The 16,564-nt window shown below is 44.8% G+C and overlaps 3 protein-coding genes across 6 annotated transcripts; 1 reads left to right on the top strand and 2 right to left on the bottom strand.

Moving 5' to 3' along the window:
- Positions 1-16: 16 nt before the first annotated feature.
- Positions 17-4,380, top strand: ccdc157 (coiled-coil domain containing 157). Of its 3 annotated transcripts, XM_060055043.1 has the most exons (10): positions 17-264; positions 345-495; positions 593-1,289; positions 1,379-1,456; positions 1,552-1,721; positions 1,938-2,114; positions 2,485-2,653; positions 3,439-3,572; positions 3,734-3,831; positions 3,965-4,380. In XM_060055043.1, the coding sequence occupies exons 1-10, from the start codon at positions 17-19 to the stop codon at positions 4,260-4,262; spliced, it is 2,220 nt and encodes a 739-aa protein (XP_059911026.1). In that variant the 3' UTR covers positions 4,263-4,380. The 3 variants fall into 3 exon arrangements, 2 of the variants coding, with proteins under 2 accessions (XP_059911026.1, XP_059911027.1); XM_060055044.1 differs by lacking the exon at positions 3,734-3,831; XR_009526333.1 differs by lacking the exons at positions 345-495; positions 1,379-1,456; positions 1,552-1,721; ... (3 more) ...; positions 3,734-3,831; positions 3,965-4,380 and having other exon boundaries at positions 135-264; positions 593-730.
- Positions 4,381-5,362: 982 nt separating this feature from the next.
- On the bottom strand, positions 5,363-14,093 carry slc7a4 (solute carrier family 7 member 4). The gene is made up of 5 exons (XM_060055045.1): positions 13,842-14,093; positions 10,010-11,077; positions 9,179-9,885; positions 8,292-8,400; positions 5,363-7,475 (listed from the first exon to the last, which is right to left on the bottom strand). Exons 2-5 carry the CDS (start codon positions 10,989-10,991, stop codon positions 7,252-7,254), a joined length of 2,022 nt encoding a protein of 673 aa, XP_059911028.1. The 5' UTR covers positions 10,992-11,077; positions 13,842-14,093; the 3' UTR covers positions 5,363-7,251.
- A 138-nt stretch (positions 14,094-14,231) lies between these two features.
- On the bottom strand, positions 14,232-16,309 carry dgcr6 (DiGeorge syndrome critical region gene 6). 2 transcript variants are annotated; one of them, XM_060055048.1, is made up of 6 exons: positions 16,162-16,309; positions 15,961-16,079; positions 15,665-15,825; positions 15,474-15,574; positions 15,107-15,247; positions 14,232-14,926 (listed from the first exon to the last, which is right to left on the bottom strand). In XM_060055048.1, exons 2-6 carry the CDS (start codon positions 16,068-16,070, stop codon positions 14,843-14,845), a joined length of 597 nt encoding a protein of 198 aa, XP_059911031.1. In that variant the 5' UTR covers positions 16,071-16,079; positions 16,162-16,309; the 3' UTR covers positions 14,232-14,842. The 2 variants fall into 2 exon arrangements, with proteins under 2 accessions (XP_059911031.1, XP_059911030.1); XM_060055047.1 differs by lacking the exon at positions 16,162-16,309 and having other exon boundaries at positions 15,961-16,155.
- Between the last annotated feature and the right edge of the window lie 255 nt (positions 16,310-16,564).

Here is a 16,564-nt window from a genome sequence, read left to right as displayed (position 1 = left end):
ATCTCAGTCTTCGAAAATGAGTCCTTTTCTAGGGAGTCGAGATAGTGTTGAAAGTCTCAGAAAAGACCTCATCGACCTCCAGGGGGCCATTCTGGAAGTGTTCTCCAGGACGGGACCTGTACGCTGTTCCTCCTGGAAGTTCCCTGACAAGCTGTCATGCAACCTCGACCTGGTCTCGCTGCTGGAGCAGTATGACCACATTGAAGGGGATGATGAATTCAACCAGTACTCCTACATTGTATTGCTGGAGCTGGTGATTGACAGGTAAATGTCGCAACAGCTCATCAAATTATGAAATAAACGTACAAGGCCATAATTAATAGTGTCTCTCCCTCTTGAGCAAGGCTATTGCTGCTGCTGCAAAGTTTCAGTCTTTATACGGTGCAGCTGAGGAGCGGACCAAGCAGTGAGCACAGTCAGAAGCAGGGATGTGTGTCAGTCGGTCTGATTGTCAGGCATTATTGGAGTAATTTAATTGAACTTGCTAACCTAAAGGTACACCAAGCATTTTTTAACCTACCGTATTCATAAACAAAACATATGCATTTGGTTGTTCAACATTCTTGAATTGGATGTTTTTTTCCTTTAACAGGATGCATTTAAAGAAAGCCAGGGAGCAACTAAAATAAATCCAAAGGACTGTGAAGAAAAAAAACACTCACTGTCTCTTTACTCCGGGAGTCAATCTTCACGTGCATCTTTATTGTCTTCTTCAAGTTCCCTCCACTCCTTTGCAAATAATGAAGTCAACGCTGTCCCCACCCATCCTAATTTCCGTCCCTCACCTACGGTTCTCTGCACCCCCACCCGCAAGGTCAGCTGCCAGACGGTGGAGTCGTCTCTCGTCCCCTGTGACGCCTGCGATCAGGTGCAGTGTGTGTTGAGGCAGACCGGGGACTGCCTGGTGGAGCTGTGTCAGAGCGAGGGCCTGCCCTCCTCCCTGCAGCCCCTCCTGGTCGCTGTGGAGGACACGGTGGAGCTTGGACACCTGAGCGCAGGTGACCTCGCCCAGTGGGCGCGGGAGCAGCGGAGGGATATGGGTCGGCTGGGGAAACACCTCAGGGAGGTGCGGGGGACAGTGCAGCCTCTCACCGATAGGCTCACCGCCGCAGAGAAAGAGGGGGAAAAAGCCAAGGATCGGTTGGAGAGAGCACAGGAGGGTGCGAAGAAGGAAAGGGAAAAGTACCTCGCCAGCAAACGCCAGATGGAGCTTTTACTGCGGGAAGCGCAAAGGTCCGTGACAGAGAAAGAGAGGAGGCTGCAAGAGGAACAACAACGCCTGCTGAGGAGTACAGTGACATCCCCTTATGTTGTAGAGAGAACCTATATGCTTGTTGGTTGGTTATATGTTTCATGTTTAATGGATGGTTTGTTGCAGGTAATTCCATTTTTGAAGACCAGATATCTAAATTGAAAGAGGAATTAGCTGCACAACTGGAAAGTTTGAATACGCTGGGTAAGTTGTTACATTTTTTTGTTAGGTTTGTGTTTGTTATGTTTCATTCTGTGTAAATGTAAAACACTATTTTGGACCATCATATTCCCTGGTAGAGAGGGAGAAAGGCGGTCTGGTGAAGATGGTGAAGGCCTTGCGGACAGCAGAAGAGGCCCACCTCAAGCTGCAGGGAAGGACCCAGCTATTGGAAAGTCAGATGGCTGACATGCAGCTCAGCCTCAACAAAGAGCGTTCCAAGTATCAGAGCGCTTGCCATCAACAAGTGGTGAGTGGTCCAATCCCACCGGCTTTTAGATCATCCTAAAAACTTTCTTGATTACATTGAAGCAGTTGAGCGTATTCAGTCAGTATTCAGATTTATCAATCAAGCGTTTGATTATCAGACTATTGAAAATACAGTCAAACCTAGAAAACCTCTCCATGGTGACTAGATCAACACGTTGTGTTGAGGTTTCATCCTGGTACCCAATGCTCCTTCCAGTCCATGCAGGCCCAGGAGAAGTCCTTGGTGGAGAGGATGGAGACTCTAAACCAGGAGCGGGAGGAGCTGCAGAGCCAGCTGGAGAAGAGCGAGGCGCGGCAGAGCCAGCTCCAGGATCAACTGAACCACGTGACAGAGGAGAAGAAGACACTGCTGGATCAGTCCGCCCCCCAGCAGGTGCCATTCCAATCGCTATCTTTGTGTGTAGACAATATCAGTTCATTCAACAGGAAACACAGACATTATACACAATAAACACAACAAACCATTGCAGTTAAAAAAAGTTGTAAACCAGATATACACCATCTATGCAAGGCTAAGCTTGTAGGAAATTAAATACAGTTTGAGGCGCCAGGCTATGTAAAGAGTAAAGAGTAGTTGGATGGGGGTATGAACAAAGCTTGATATGGCAGGCCTGGTCGTCAGTAGATGTGCCCATATCTGCTGCCTTAGGTGAACCATTAACCTTTGCCTGTCTTCTGTGGATGCTGGTCAAAGACTCAACGACCGGTATCATACAAGTACATCTCTCCCTCTCCTTTCCCAGGTCTTGTGCACTGAGCTCCAGGGGGAGAAGGATCTGCTGGAGGCTCAGGTGGAAGAGCTGAAAAGCATCGTGGGGCGTCTGGACGGAGAAGTGAAGGATCTCAGCCACAGGGAGAGACTGCTGGTGGCCTTTCCAGAACTCGCCACCATGCACCTGACACAGCCTCAGAGTAAGGCCTTGTTGTTTATTAGTGTAAATGCTGTAGCATTCACACTCTAGATATTGAAATCTTTATTTTTATTCTTCTTCCGCCCGTTTTTTGGTCGACATGATCGCTATCTATCAGCGTTTTTCAACTCTTTCAACTTTTAAACTATTCAGCTTTTTCCACTTTCTTTTAACGTGGGAGTCAACCATTTCCTATGGTGCTTCAACTGTTTAAGACGTAACTAAATCAATTTTCAACCGTTTACCTTTGTTCTAACCATTTAACAAATTTACACCCTTGTATCTTCCATACTATCCAAACGGAATTTCGATATCATTTAAACTTTCTTCAGAATCAGTCGAGGTCAATTTAGTTTCAAACCGTCATATTCATTTTCTACATTTGGTCCCATTGAAGCCGTCTGCCCATTCTGAAACTTCAATTACTTAAGACATCGTGACTCAGTAAATTTTCTGCCGTTTACCATTCAAATGAAATTTCGACAGCATTCATACTTTTTTCAGAATCACAGTTTTAGTTTCAAACCGGCATAGTTTTCAGTGGCTCTCATTGATTTCCGTTGACGCCAGAATATGAGGACGTTTATTTTTCAGTTGCATCACAACAATAATCTGTGTTTATTTGTTCATCATTTGTCTTTGTAAGTGACTAGTTTCTAAAGGCCTCAACCATAAGCAAGTGTTGCTTATGGTTCTACTAAATGTAAACAACTTTACAGCCTAGTTTGTATGAACTACAAAATACACTTACAATATCGTTTTTTTGTTGTGTTTTATCTTCCGAAGGCTCAGGGAATGTGCTTTTCGACATGGAGCAGCAATTAGAGGCCAACCACATCCGAATCGAGCTCCTGGAAAAAGAAAATACAACTTTGCGCAACAGCCTTGTGACACTAAATGAAAGATATATTTCTACTATGGTAAGGTATTACTTACCATGGTAATGCCATGTCATAATATGTTATGTATACCAATTTTTCCCCCTTCTGACACGCTGTTATCACGTGACCTGTTGATGACTGAAAGTGACGCTATCACCTAATAATAGCATAATATCACTAATACTCACAATTAATTGTAGGGCTCCTCACCTGAAGAACCTAAGTACAAATCACCACAAACACCACCTTCGGGGGACCATCGAGTAGAAACCAAACAGACACAGGGTTTCAGTTCGCCGTAAGTCCTTACTTGCTCGCATACAGACTCTCTTGCTGTAATGATGTGATCACATCAATGCTTGTGATGATCATGGGGTGTATCGCTGCTGTGAAAAGCTCACTGTGTGCTGACCTTTCCTTTTTCATCACAGGCAGGGCGGCAGCAGAAGAGCAGCGCAGCTGAAACCCGACCCGCGAAGGGGGGCAGGTGGAGGAGAAGGTGGCCCAGATTATATTGTCTGGGGGGACGATTTCTCATCTATCGCCACCACTCGAGCCAGCCCCACCGCCTCCCGCTCCTCCCCTTCCTCCGCCCTGCTGCTGCTGAACGGGCACATCCTCCAGAGCAAAACAGGAAGAGGACGAGGTTCCGGGAGATTCAAAACATTAGGTCAAACACGCCACGCCTACCTGGCGGACCGTGCTGCAGCAAACCGAGGGAATAGGTGAAACCTGTCTGTGTGTAAATATTTAATGTTACACCTCACTGCTACATTAACAGAGCATAACCATTTTCATGTCATTGGGTTATTATACATCAATTCTATTATCAATTATATCAAATTTTATCATTTTTAATAAGTGTCTCATTTTATTTGGTGTCTTTAGGTTTTTCGAAAATGGTTTGACTTCTCGTAGCGTGTAAATGTTATGGTGTTGCATGTGGATACCTCTAGTGACGCCACAGTGCACATGTTGCAAAGAGCCCTATCAGGTAGCAGTGTGCAGTGGTGCATTAAAAGGACTGGCTTCAGTGAATGACTTACATTAGAACTAAAGAACTAGCTCCGAAAGCCTTGGATGTCACAAACAATGCCACACAGGTGGGCGGGCAGATTGGTTATCAGGCTCTTCTGCTGTGAAATGACGTTCCCATGGCAACCTAAGCGCATGACATTCGTTTTGACATTCGTGCAGTCTTTTTCGTTAACTTTTTGGAGTCGTCTTTCAACAGTGTTTCAAGAGAAAACACGAGAGGGTACACACACACACACACACACACACACACACACACACACATTTTCCTGAAAGTTATATGTTGCTGTGTATATTTTGAGTTTCACTTTGCAGATGAATGATATTTGCAAATGGAAATGTGAGCTGCTGATTAGTAACCCGAGTAACGTGTGTTACCTGACCGTATGACAAGCTTCTAATCAAATGTATGAGAGTAACTTTTCAGTGCAAAACAAATCTCCAAGTACTCATGTCTGGCAATAAATTTGAGTTATGATCAATTTATTCAACTAAACATATAAACTTTTGAATGACTGATCCCCTGATTTAGTTTAACACATTCTCAAGAGGTTAATCCTTAAAACAGTTAAGCTGCAACATCAAGCATGTAATTTGTCTTGGCATGTGTCGTTAATAATTATAAAACAAAACTTATTTTGTGGATTTTGATTTTGAAATCTTAATTAGCTCACTTAGCAGACATTGAGATAAAACATGTATAATTATGGCATTGAGCATATATATACATACATATTGTGTGTGTATATTGTAGGATTCTGCAGTTTGCCAGAAGACTGCGCCATGATCTTGAATGATGCTTTAAAACATTTATTTAGCAATACAGTTGTAACGTTATACAACAGAAAGTTGAGATTTCAATGTGTGATTACAGAGTACTATTAATAAGTAAGAACATTTTAAGAACTTGCTTTTAACTGTGCTTGCTGGCACAAATGATGAACAGCGTTTTAAATAGGTGACAAAATACATACAGACAAGAAGCACAGCAGTGCCAATGCCGAGCTAACAATCAGTTACATTGTGCAATATTGTTAAAACATGGTCCTTTGAAACTGACTGTTTTACTTTACAGAACAATGCCCTAATACATTGTTTTTTGTTTAATCATCTATGTTGTGGTACAGTTAGTACATGCTTATTTCATTTGTTTGTCATTTAAAACACTGAAATGATACCATGTGAACTGGTCTAGTAAATACGGAACAAATGAAACCGCAATCTCGTATGCTTTGGAAGTCTCGCGCACCCAAACATTGTTAAGGCCATTGGTTTTGTGTATCACAACAAAAATATCCATCACATATATGGATCATCTAGAAAGAGTGATGTTATAAACGGGGCCCATCTGGGTGCCAGAGGGCCTTGTCAGGGCCATGGAGGAATATACAACTAGACAAAAACAGCTGTTGAAGATAAAACAAAACAAAAACCACAACAAAGTTAAGTTCCCTAAAGCGTGTTGTTTGTTATACTGTTATTTCAACGTTTTGTCAAGTAGCGTCACACATGCACATGTTGATAATCTAGGTCAAACTGCCTAGCAGCAGACAGGACTGCCGCAAATCTGTCGGATTACAAATGCCGCAAAGGGGGATGAGAGAGGAACCACTTACAAAACAACATAAGCCACTGTCTGCTATTATTTGAACTGTATGGACATTCTAAGCAATAGATTTGTGCCCATATATATAGAAGGGTGGGCTGCCATTTTAATGATATTTGGGAAAACTCAGTGGAAGAAAAAAAGTCTTCAACATTAAGTTCTCAAAGGGGTCATGGGATGAGAGTTAAGGGATTAAAACAGGGATTGAATTCCCAATCACTAGTCTAATTAACACAGAACACGTGATGGTATGGATGTATGTGCTGTAAAATGACCTTATTGAAGCATCTGTGAAATTACAATAGAAAAAAAGATATAGTATAAAAATAGTATAGCGTTTATCATATTTGATTAACTTAACTTTGGTGGGAGAAACACAGGGACGGACTACACATTTCAACCAAGAGAAAGACACATGATTGTTTCTTAGGATCAATGTGAGTGCAAAACATTCAAATAAGGAAAATCAAGTTCTATAATTTCAACAAAACATGCTAGAAATATAATAATGAATAATATAAAATATAAGAAAGTCAAACTTTAAATCTCCTGTCCAGCATAGTGTCCTTTTGGTCATTTTAAGATCAGCATCCACTGAGTATACTTGACAGCACAGAGTGCAGTTTGTCACAAATAAAGCACCATATAACTTGCAAACACACTGAGACTTTGACAAAAGTTATGCTGAGAACGGGTTACATGACAGGCAAGGGAAACAGGAAACCCTAGAACGAAGGAGCTGGTTCAAGAGGACGGTTTTCCACACCTGAAGAGATACAGAGAGATATAATAACGTTATAAAAGCTCTCTAGGTTCCAATATAACACTAAATGTTATATATTAATAATATTCTAAATGTGCTTCATGGGGACGCAGCGGTGTGCATCGCCCCGTTCTCCTCAGTGTGGGACGTTGGTATATGCAGAGCAGACAGAGAGAGAACAGTGGCAGTACGGGGTTCCAGGGATAGGCACACAATAGAAAACAGGCTCATCGAGGGAGCGGCTAGATGCGGCGGTACAGAGAACGGGGGACACGGATAACATTGGCCCGCTGTGACGGATGACGTGGCACGGATCACGTCCTTCCCGGTTGCTCGGCAGCTGTGGTGGTGGGGGTTGTGGAGTTGTTGGCATGGTGGGCCGAGGGGTCCACCTGTCCGTCTGGCTGGACAGACTGCACCGTCTCCACCAGGCTCCCGCTGGGCAGAACCACATACCTGGCTGCCATGTCTTTGGGCTGGAGCTCCCGCATGCCCTCTTTGCTGTGCCAGATGCCGTAGCCGAAATACACACACAGACCTAGAGAGGGAAGGAGAAGAAAACTATGAGCAAAACACAAATCTCACTAATGCAGGCATCGATCAGCGAGCCGAACCTAATTCTAATTCAAAGACTTTGAAGGACCTGTGTCATTGGTGATTGCCTTGGTGGCTGGTGACACCGTGGTGTTAGCCAGTCGAGGTGTAAAAGCCATCCTAATGCTAAAGCAGTTTATGGGAAATGTTGCTTTCTCAAGGGACGTGATTACTCAGGCTAATCCAAATGCTCTGCCTAGTTAAACGCTCAGGATATATGCAAGTTTGAAACTTGCTGGGGTCAGACAGGCGTGTTTAAATGGTTTACTGGTGCAGAGAAGAGCTAGGCTAATAAGAGTTAATCGTGATCTCCCACTTATCCTATATTAAACAGCCTTATAATCATATATGTGAGCAAGCGTCTGTGACCGTTGACTAATTAGAGGTAATTTCACTCATCTCCACAGGGCACAGCAAAGCTTCATTTGATATTTAATTATTAATGAGGCAAACATGTTTTTTTTGCTTGAACCTTCAATAAACTAAATAATTATATTCCTACTCAATAGATTCCATTCATGAATACTGTTGTGGGACCTTAAAAAGGTGTACATTTGCATAATCTTAAACTCGAAAGAAATAATGTTACAATGTGGACAAGCATTGGAACACAGAAGATGAAACTTTTCGCTTCAAAACTGAAACCTCAACCACAAATCTGATCATGGGGTGGCCGAGAATGGGGTAATGTGGTATTTCAAGTAAGAGAGCGATCATGAATTCATACGATTGTGTTGAGTTATACCGCAGATTCTGTTACCTATAGCGATCCATATGGCAAAGCGAACCCAAGTGAGGGCGCTGAGTTTCAGCATCAGGAAAACATTCATGAGGATGCTGAGACCGGGTACCAGCGGGACCAGGGGAACCTGGAGGAAAGAAAACATGCTTTAAAGCGGCGATCTACAAGGATCTCAAAAGATCTCTATTTGAATAAACATCAGCTGAATCACTATCACCCATGAGGCAACACCATGGTGATTGAGCCTATGAATGGCAGCATAATGAATGGTAGAAACTGAGGTGGCAGGTGACTCTCCTTCCATGCATTCAGATCCCAAATGGCACAGTTATTGATGTGTTTTCCATCACCTAGCAGTGGCTATTCCCCCAAAGAGGGCATGGCCGATTCCCTAAAGAGAACTAAACAGAGTCCTCGAGGCCTGCCACTTTAAGGAGGGGATGTGAGATCTGTGCTCCTGCAAAACTTGTATCGTAAGGTTGACCCAAAAATGGAGTCTGCCAGATCTGTGTCTGGCCGTCTTGTAATACTTTAGTACTTCAGTGTCTTCGCCTATGGTTGATTCACATAACCTTTGTTCTGTGCTTTATGACCGTTTCATATTTAAACAATGGGAGTCACGGACAGTCCTGTAGACCCCAAACTTTACACACATAGGTTACGGCACAGAAAATATAAAATTCAGAAAGAAAATCATACTATAATATTGCAAGATTTCCTGCCGATTCCCATCATTAGCTTTACGAAGAAGGGTATATTCACTGTCTAATATAAACTGCCGGCCATTGCAATTTGGTGAGCAGAATGATTTAATTTAGCAGGATGATCAGGTTCATGTTTGCTATTGTCCAGAGTATTTGCTATGAATCACCATAACGTGTTATGGTGATTCAACAGAAACTAACCTGGAAGGTTTTCTGGTTTCTCTGTGGCTCGTGGGCCCAGATCAACAAGAGGCTTCCCAGGAAGGCCACACTGAAGATCCCCAGCAGCGTGACGAAGCTCCACAGCGGCAACTGCAGCTGGCTCCTCCCAAACTCCACCACGGCGCAGAGGGACACGGCGCTCACCATCATGGCCAGCACGGAGAAGGCCACCACCTCGCCCGGCTCAAAGTCCCCCACCACCCTGCCCAGGTAGAGCTCCCAGCGGGCCCTCAGCTGCCCCACGCCCCGCCGCTCCTGGCTCTCCGACCTCTCCACCAACTGGAGCTTATCCGAGAACGACTCGTACTCCTTCATCTCCCCCGCGCCGTCGGTGATGGTCTGGGTCTCAAGGGCCACCGGGGAGGGCGCGGCGGCCGGGTTGAGAGAGGTGGAGGACGTACCCTTGGCACTGGTCTTCTCTGGCTGGAAGCGGAGCACAATCACGCTGGCCGCTACGAAGGTGTAGGCGAGGAGGGTGCCGATGGAGAGGAACTGGACCAGGGCCTCCAGGTCGAATATCAGCGCCATGGTGGCCATCAGGGTCCCAAACACCAGGATGGCGTTGACGGGGACCTTGGTGATGGGGTTGACCCGGGCGAAAAAGGAGAAGAACAGCCCATCTTCCGACATGGCGTAGACGATTCGAGGGAGGGAGAAGAGGTTGCAGAGGAGCACGGTGTTCATGGCTGGAAACCAGGAGGACAGAGTATTATTATCGTATCATGGGTCAGACAGAGTACTCAGGGAATATATGTACTTGAATCAGATCATGCCGTTGTCGGTCAATTGGACAAATAAAGGAACACTTACCACAGATTGAGCCAACCGCCACAATAATTCCAGCCCAACTGTAACCCCTGCGGAAGAAAGCGTCCGCGAGAGCTGAGTTGGGGTCCAGTGAATGCCAGGGTACCATGAGCGTGAGCACCATGGAGACCAGGATGTAGGCTGTGGTAGCTATGGCGAGGGAAATGGCTGTAGCGATAGGGATCGCTTTCTGCGGATTCTTGGCCTCTTCACTGGAGGAGGCGATGACATCAAAACCCACAAAGGCATAGAAGCAAGTGGCTGAGCCTGATAGTATTCCAGACAGCCCGAAGGGGGCAAAGCCTCCCTCTTTCTGGCTCCAGTTGATTGGGTCGGCCAGCATGAAGCCAAACACCAGGATGAACGCTATGACCGCCATGCTAATGACGGAGAAGATGTGGTTTAGGTAAGAGGACACCTGCACCCCGAAGGAGATGAAGAAGGAGGCCACCACCAGGATTCCCGCCGCCAGGAGGTCTGGGTAATGGGCGAGGAAGGGGACGTCCCACTGCATGATGTGCGTCTGCGTGAAGTTCTGTATGGAGTGGTTAAAGATGGAGTCCAGGTAGCCGCTCCACGCCCGCGCTACCGCCGCACCGCCAATCATGTTCTCCAGGATCACGTTCCAGCCAATGAGGAAGGCCCAGATCTCACCCACGGAGACATATGTAAACATGTAGGCGGAGCCCACCTTGGGGATGCGCGCACCGAACTCTGCGTAGCAAAAGGCGGCCAGCAAGGAGGCGATCCCGGCGAAGAGGAAGGAGATGACCACGGCCGGGCCCACCATGTCTTTGGCCACGGTGCCTGTGAGGACGTAGAGGCCGGAGCCCACCATGCCGCCCACACCCAGCAGGGTCAGGTCCAGGGTGGACAGGCAGCGCTTCAGCGACGTGGCCATCATGTCGTCGTCCAGCGTCTTCAGGCGGTTCAGCCTCTGGCAGAGGCGCACCGCCGGTGCACAGCCGGTCGCACACGTTGCCATAGCTACGGAGTTGAATGGACAGTGACCGGGCGGGGGGTTGTGTTCACACGATCACCTCGTGCCCATGCCCCCTGAGGAACGCAATCCTGAAAGAAACAAGGCACAACGAAGTTAGAAGGATGTGCTTCTGGGGGAGCCCCGGTGGCTCACTGTGTAGAGCGCGTCCATATGGGCTCAGTCACGACTGCAGCAACCCGGGTTCGAATCCTGCCCCTGGTCTATTTCTGCATGTCCTCTCCTCTATCTTACCTTCCTCTCTATCTACCAGTAAGGCATAAAAATGCAAAAATGTATCTTAAAAAAGCAAAAAGAAAAGGATGTGCCGTTTTTTTCCAACTGGACATTATTTTATTGTAAAACTGTTGGTGACCATAACAATGGTTTTGTATAAGGAGTACAACTACTGTCAATGGGATACTTTCTGTTTTCAGTATCTATGTTAACAGAAATATTGAATGCTCAATTGCGTAATGCAAAAAGGAATCTTATCCAAATCGACACAATTGTTTAAAAGACAGCAGTCATACAAACCTCCTGAAATACCAGTCTTTTGACAGACACACACACGCACACACATATATACACATATAAATAAACACACACACTGAAACACACACACACACATTGGGGAAAGTGTGGTAAAATGAGCCACTGGGTAAGTTGACCAACCCCCTGTATTTAGGCAACTGTACACATTTACAACTTTAGAACAACCTCATCCTCAACACCTCAAAGACCAAAGAGCTGATCATTGATTATAGGAGGAATAAGCCGGACATTCAGCCCATCTATATGAACGGGGAGAGTGTGGAGAGTCTCGGACTTCAGGTTCCTGGGCATGCACATTCAGCAGGACCTGACCTGGACAATAAACACCAAGGCGCTTCTGAAAAAGGCCCAACAGAGATTCTATTTCCTAAGGATCCTCAGGAAGAACAATCTTCAGGAGAAAATGCTGATGAGCTTTTATCGCTGCACCATCGAGACTGTCCTAAGCTACGGCATCTCGCTGTGGTTTGCCAGTTGCACTGCAGCTGAGAGGAAAGCGCTCCAGAGGGTCATAAAAACGGCACAGAAAGTCATTGGATGTCCTCTTCTCTCTCTTGAGGATGTGTACAATAGACACTGCCTCAGGAGAGCTCATAGTATCCTGAGAGACTCATCCCACCCAGGCCATAACCTGTTTGAACTGTTGCCCTCTGGGAGGCGCTACAGGGCAATCAAGTCAAGAACAAATAGGCTTAAAAACAGTTTCTACCCCAGAGCTGTTATTTCTCTAAATAATGCAGGATTATAAATGACTGCATTATCATACCAATCTGAGTTCAACATTCTAAATTTATTTTCAAAAAATACACTATTTTTCTCATTTAGTTTTTGTTTTAAAAGCACTTATTTTGAGAGCCTCTACCCCAATTTCGTTGCACTTTGTGTAATGACAATAAAGAGATTCTGATTCTGATTCTGATTTGTTGTAATTTGACCATCAATTCAGGAAGCAACAATAATTTGTGTGTGGCTGTTATGGCACATGGAAAAGTTGAAAGTATGTTTTCCCTCAAGGAACTGTTTTTGCTTCAGTTTTTAACATATCAGGTATGATATGGAAGTAAAAATATATGTCATACATGTTGGTGATTTGCCAAGGTATAACACAAAGGGAAAACTTTAGCTGAAGATTAGCCTCAGATAAAGTCTCTAAAGTATAAATTTGAATTTCAATGTAGTATTACAAAACCAATGTTTTTTTTCGAACATTGTAGAAAGGCTATCATTCCAAGAAAGAGAGAGAAAGGAGATGAAGAGAGCAGTAACGAATGTCAAGGATGAAAATCCTTCAGAGAAGTGGCAAAATACAGAAACATTGACAGGTTTTATATTGTTTTAAGTTATCTTAAGCAAATATATAAGACTACTTGGAATAGGAAAATGCAATCAACTTGGAAAAGTTAGTCTATTTGCCCCCAGATGGCTCAATTTACCCCTAGGCGGGGGCAAGTTGAGCCACAATACCACTTTTTTGAGAAGTCATATTTTCACAGACCTACTGTATGTCATAGATGCATTCCTATCATTTTGATTGACATGGTACATCTTGAAATAAAGGTATATGTTTTAATTTTACTTATTTTTTCTTACGTCTTATTTTTCCTTGCCTATAACATGAGTAAAAATTGGCTCATATTACCCCACTCTCTGTATATATATATATATATATATATATAATATACACACACACACACACACACACACACACACACACAAACACACTTACATACATAGGCCTACATGGGACATTGGTTCTTTGTAGACTGTAACCAAAAGTCGATAGTTTGGCTACGGACGGGCCTTCTAAAAGAGGCGGACGATAAGCCGCTCATCCTCTTCCCTGTAGAGATGCAACATCCGATGACGGCACTCTAATGACATGGCGACTCACCTACGAGATCCTTTCTGATATATCATTACGCAATATTTTATTCTACAGTGTGGTAACGCCACTATCGCATACGAATGCAGCGCAAAATGAATTATGTTGTCACAATGTTCAACACAATTCCTATTATTGTTGTAATAGTAGGGTAGGAAAACGAATTGCGTATGGACCGATCCGTATGGACCGGACCATCGACCCGACCTACGACGACTCGATGCGCTTTCATCATTCACGGTTATATTTGTTATAGTATCCTTCTTATAGTATCCTTTCTTCAAATTCTAACAGTTCCAAATTTTGCCGGTCATATTTTAGGCCTTTTCTGATAAAGCCTATACAAAACAAACACAATCTAAAAATTTAATAAAAACACAAGTCAGCGAAGGTACATATAGATATATATATCTTGTTACCTCTATGGGCTGAGTAGGATAGTTGGTCTCGCGGGTTGGAGGGGCTGTGGTGCGGGCCTCTACATGAATGAACCTCTACAGGAGGATCATCCTAGTCCGGGAAGGTGCGAGTGCGACCGAACGACGTCTACCCTGAACGCTGCGTCTGAGCAGGTTCTTAAAGGAACAGTAACACCGTATCATCCGAGAGGAGAACCTGCCCTGGCTTCCCACTAGCGGGGAGCTCCCGTTGCATGATGGGAGCACGCCAATCGAAACCCTTCTAATTAATAGTAAATGGGAGTACCCTGCCCTGCTTATATAATTATTATGGAGTGTCTATTGTCTACCTATTTAACCCTTTTGGCCATTACATACATACATACATACATACAAAATAACTTCAATTCCTTCAGTTTACTAGTATTTATTTTTAAAAAATAAGACCTTTGATTCAATGGTTAACTTATATTGCCAGGAAAAATGCCAGAGAAAGCTGGTTGCAAAAAAAAAACATTTATACACAAATACTTTTAAACAGGAACTCAAATCCATCTGGCAAGGCGTTTCCATTCGCCATTCACTGCCCAATGGCCTGGTTGTGTACTTTCTTATCTTGTGGTCGGGTTGACTTCCCTACGCTTGTACAACGCAACGAGGAACCAATAGAAAGTTTAATTCCACCGGGACTCCGCTCTGAATCACCAGCTGAACCGTTCCACTGAGCGTTGAGGTGAGCTGCACCACCGTGTTCAGGTGAGCTGCAGATCACCGTGTTCAGGTGAACTGCACCACCGTGTTCAGGTGAGCAGCAGACCATCATGTTCAGCTGAACTGCACCACGTGTTCAGGTGAGCTGCAGAACACTGTGTTCAGGTGAGCTGCACCACCGTGCTCCGGTGCATCTTGTTACTGATGGGGACGCGGTGATGTTAAATTCAAGACCGAATACAACCACCATGCAGTACGTGTGGCTGCCCAGGGAGGAGATCAGGGCTAGGTGGCTCCATTGGGCGTTCAGCTCAATAGCAGAAGCCTCCCGACTGGGACTCCTTCTGCTGAAGCTTGAGAATCAACTCCAGGAGGTTCATCTGCATCGTTAACTCCTGAAAGGACAGAAGAACATAAAACCGTCAGAGCCAGATTGGTTAGCCGATGAACTAGCGCCATCTGCTGGACTCATGCGACAAGTCTGTTGAACTTCCAATTAAACCAATTTCACACGGATTAAGAATTAAACATATTTCCAACGGTTTGAGATTTAAACACGAGGACGGAGGAGAAACCTGGGGATTAGTTGTGATGAAGAATCCGGCAACTCCAGCCGCCTCAAGGGTGTTCTGCTGGTCGATCACCTTCTGATCCATCTCAGCCACTATCTTCTTGTCCATCATCTTCTGCTCCTCTTTCAAACGTACCTCCAAAGCCTTCAAATTAAAATTCAACCAGCACTATGTCACCTTTGTCAGAAATCAACAACTTCCCCGTTCTACACAAGCCAACCAGATTTAGAGAATGAAGAAAATGCTTAGTTTTTGGTTTATTCTGTAAAACTCATAGTTCCAAACCCTATTATAATAAATAACCTCTAATACATTAAGGTTAAACAGAAGATCACAGTCATCCCATATTTCCATGTGGCTGTGCCCTCACCTCGAACTCTGCTTGTTGAGTTGGTTTCAGTAGGGCCAGGTTGTGCGGTTTGCAAACCTGCAAGGCAGCTTTGTGCTTCTTCGTCAACTCTTGCTTGAGTGCTAGTTACAGAACAAAAGCACAAAATAGGTTAAACCACGCGAAAACATACACCGTAGCAGTTCCTCTCTTTCGTTGAAACGGGGGCCAACCTTGATGCTCACAGTGCAGCTTCTGCCTCTGATTATACAGGTTCCTCTCGGTGAGATGCTGGATGTCTAGCAGCCTCTGCACAATCTCATACACGGTGCCGTCGATGAGCGCCAGGGCCAGGTCACTCAGCGTTGTGTAGGACAGACGCTGTTGAAACGAGCTGTCAATCAAGGAGAAACAAGTCAGCAACGTGATTGCGATGAAGGATTATCGTACATCCATGTAGCCTTCATTAAAATACGATAGTTTTACCCATTTCTAAATTTATTTAATTTCTCTGGAGGTTGTAAGTCACCTGGGTAGGTCTTTGACGAGGGTCTGCAGCTCAGATAACAGGTAGTAGTGGCGCTCTTGTTGTTTGGTGGAGTCGCCCTGGCCGAAAGGAGATCCTGACTGAACATCCATTCCCCGGGTCTGGAAACACACCGCTAAGTTAGTCACTGGCCGACCAAAATATACATATAACATAAACTTTTGATTAGCACAAAATAGCTACCTTATTTTGGCCACTGACTATTGTACAGTGTCCTGCATATTTCCGTATTCTGCCAGAATTGAGAGAAGTTACAAGAACATTTCTCAGACGCAAAAGCACAACAGCAAGAGGACCCCGCTCAGCAGTGGGCAGTCCCCTTTGCGCCTTCTTCTTCTTCCTTTAATTTCCGGCGGACTGTATGCCTTTGCGGCACATTGCTGCCATCCACAGGACAAAAACAAAACAAAAAATAAAACAAAAAAAAAATCCAAACCGCAATCAGTCCATTTTTATCTGTCGAGTGGCCGCCATAAATTCCAGCACAGCTTTTACAATCCCACGCTGGTCCTCGATGGGACCCAGAAGGCTCCTCAGAGTAACGGGTGTTGTGCCCACCGCTGCATACAGCCGTTCCCTCTCCAGT

The sequence above is a fragment of the Gadus macrocephalus genome, chromosome 6 (assembly GCF_031168955.1).
Source record: "Gadus macrocephalus chromosome 6, ASM3116895v1".
NCBI lineage: Eukaryota > Metazoa > Chordata > Actinopteri > Gadiformes > Gadidae > Gadus > Gadus macrocephalus.
This window is presented reverse-complemented; position numbering and strand designations above follow the sequence as displayed.

What these genes read in the sequence shown, in the direction of transcription:
- ccdc157 (XM_060055043.1), top strand. Translation starts at nt 17, where the DNA reads ATGAGTCCTTTTCTAGGGAGTCGAGATAGTGTTGAAAGTCTCAGAAAA. An exon ending in GGAAAGTTTGAATACGCTGG is followed by an intron (nt 1,457 to 1,551) that starts GTAAGTTGTTAC and finishes ATTCCCTGGTAG; the next exon opens with AGAGGGAGAAAGGCGGTCTG. An exon ending in ATCAGTCCGCCCCCCAGCAG is followed by an intron (nt 2,115 to 2,484) that starts GTGCCATTCCAA and finishes CTCCTTTCCCAG; the next exon opens with GTCTTGTGCACTGAGCTCCA.
- dgcr6 (XM_060055047.1), bottom strand. Translation starts at nt 16,133, where the DNA reads ATGTTATATGTATATTTTGGTCGGCCAGTGACTAACTTAGCGGTGTGT. An exon ending in CTCAACAAGCAGAGTTCGAG is followed by an intron (nt 15,248 to 15,473) that starts GTGAGGGCACAG and finishes TTTAATTTGAAG; the next exon opens with GCTTTGGAGGTACGTTTGAA. An exon ending in TCATCACAACTAATCCCCAG is followed by an intron (nt 14,927 to 15,106) that starts GTTTCTCCTCCG and finishes CTGTCCTTTCAG; the next exon opens with GAGTTAACGATGCAGATGAA.
- slc7a4 (XM_060055045.1), bottom strand. Translation starts at nt 10,991, where the DNA reads ATGGCAACGTGTGCGACCGGCTGTGCACCGGCGGTGCGCCTCTGCCAG. An exon ending in GAAACCAGAAAACCTTCCAG is followed by an intron (nt 8,401 to 9,178) that starts GTTAGTTTCTGT and finishes TCTTTCCTCCAG; the next exon opens with GTTCCCCTGGTCCCGCTGGT. An exon ending in TGCCATATGGATCGCTATAG is followed by an intron (nt 7,476 to 8,291) that starts GTAACAGAATCT and finishes TTCCCTCTCTAG; the next exon opens with GTCTGTGTGTGTATTTCGGC.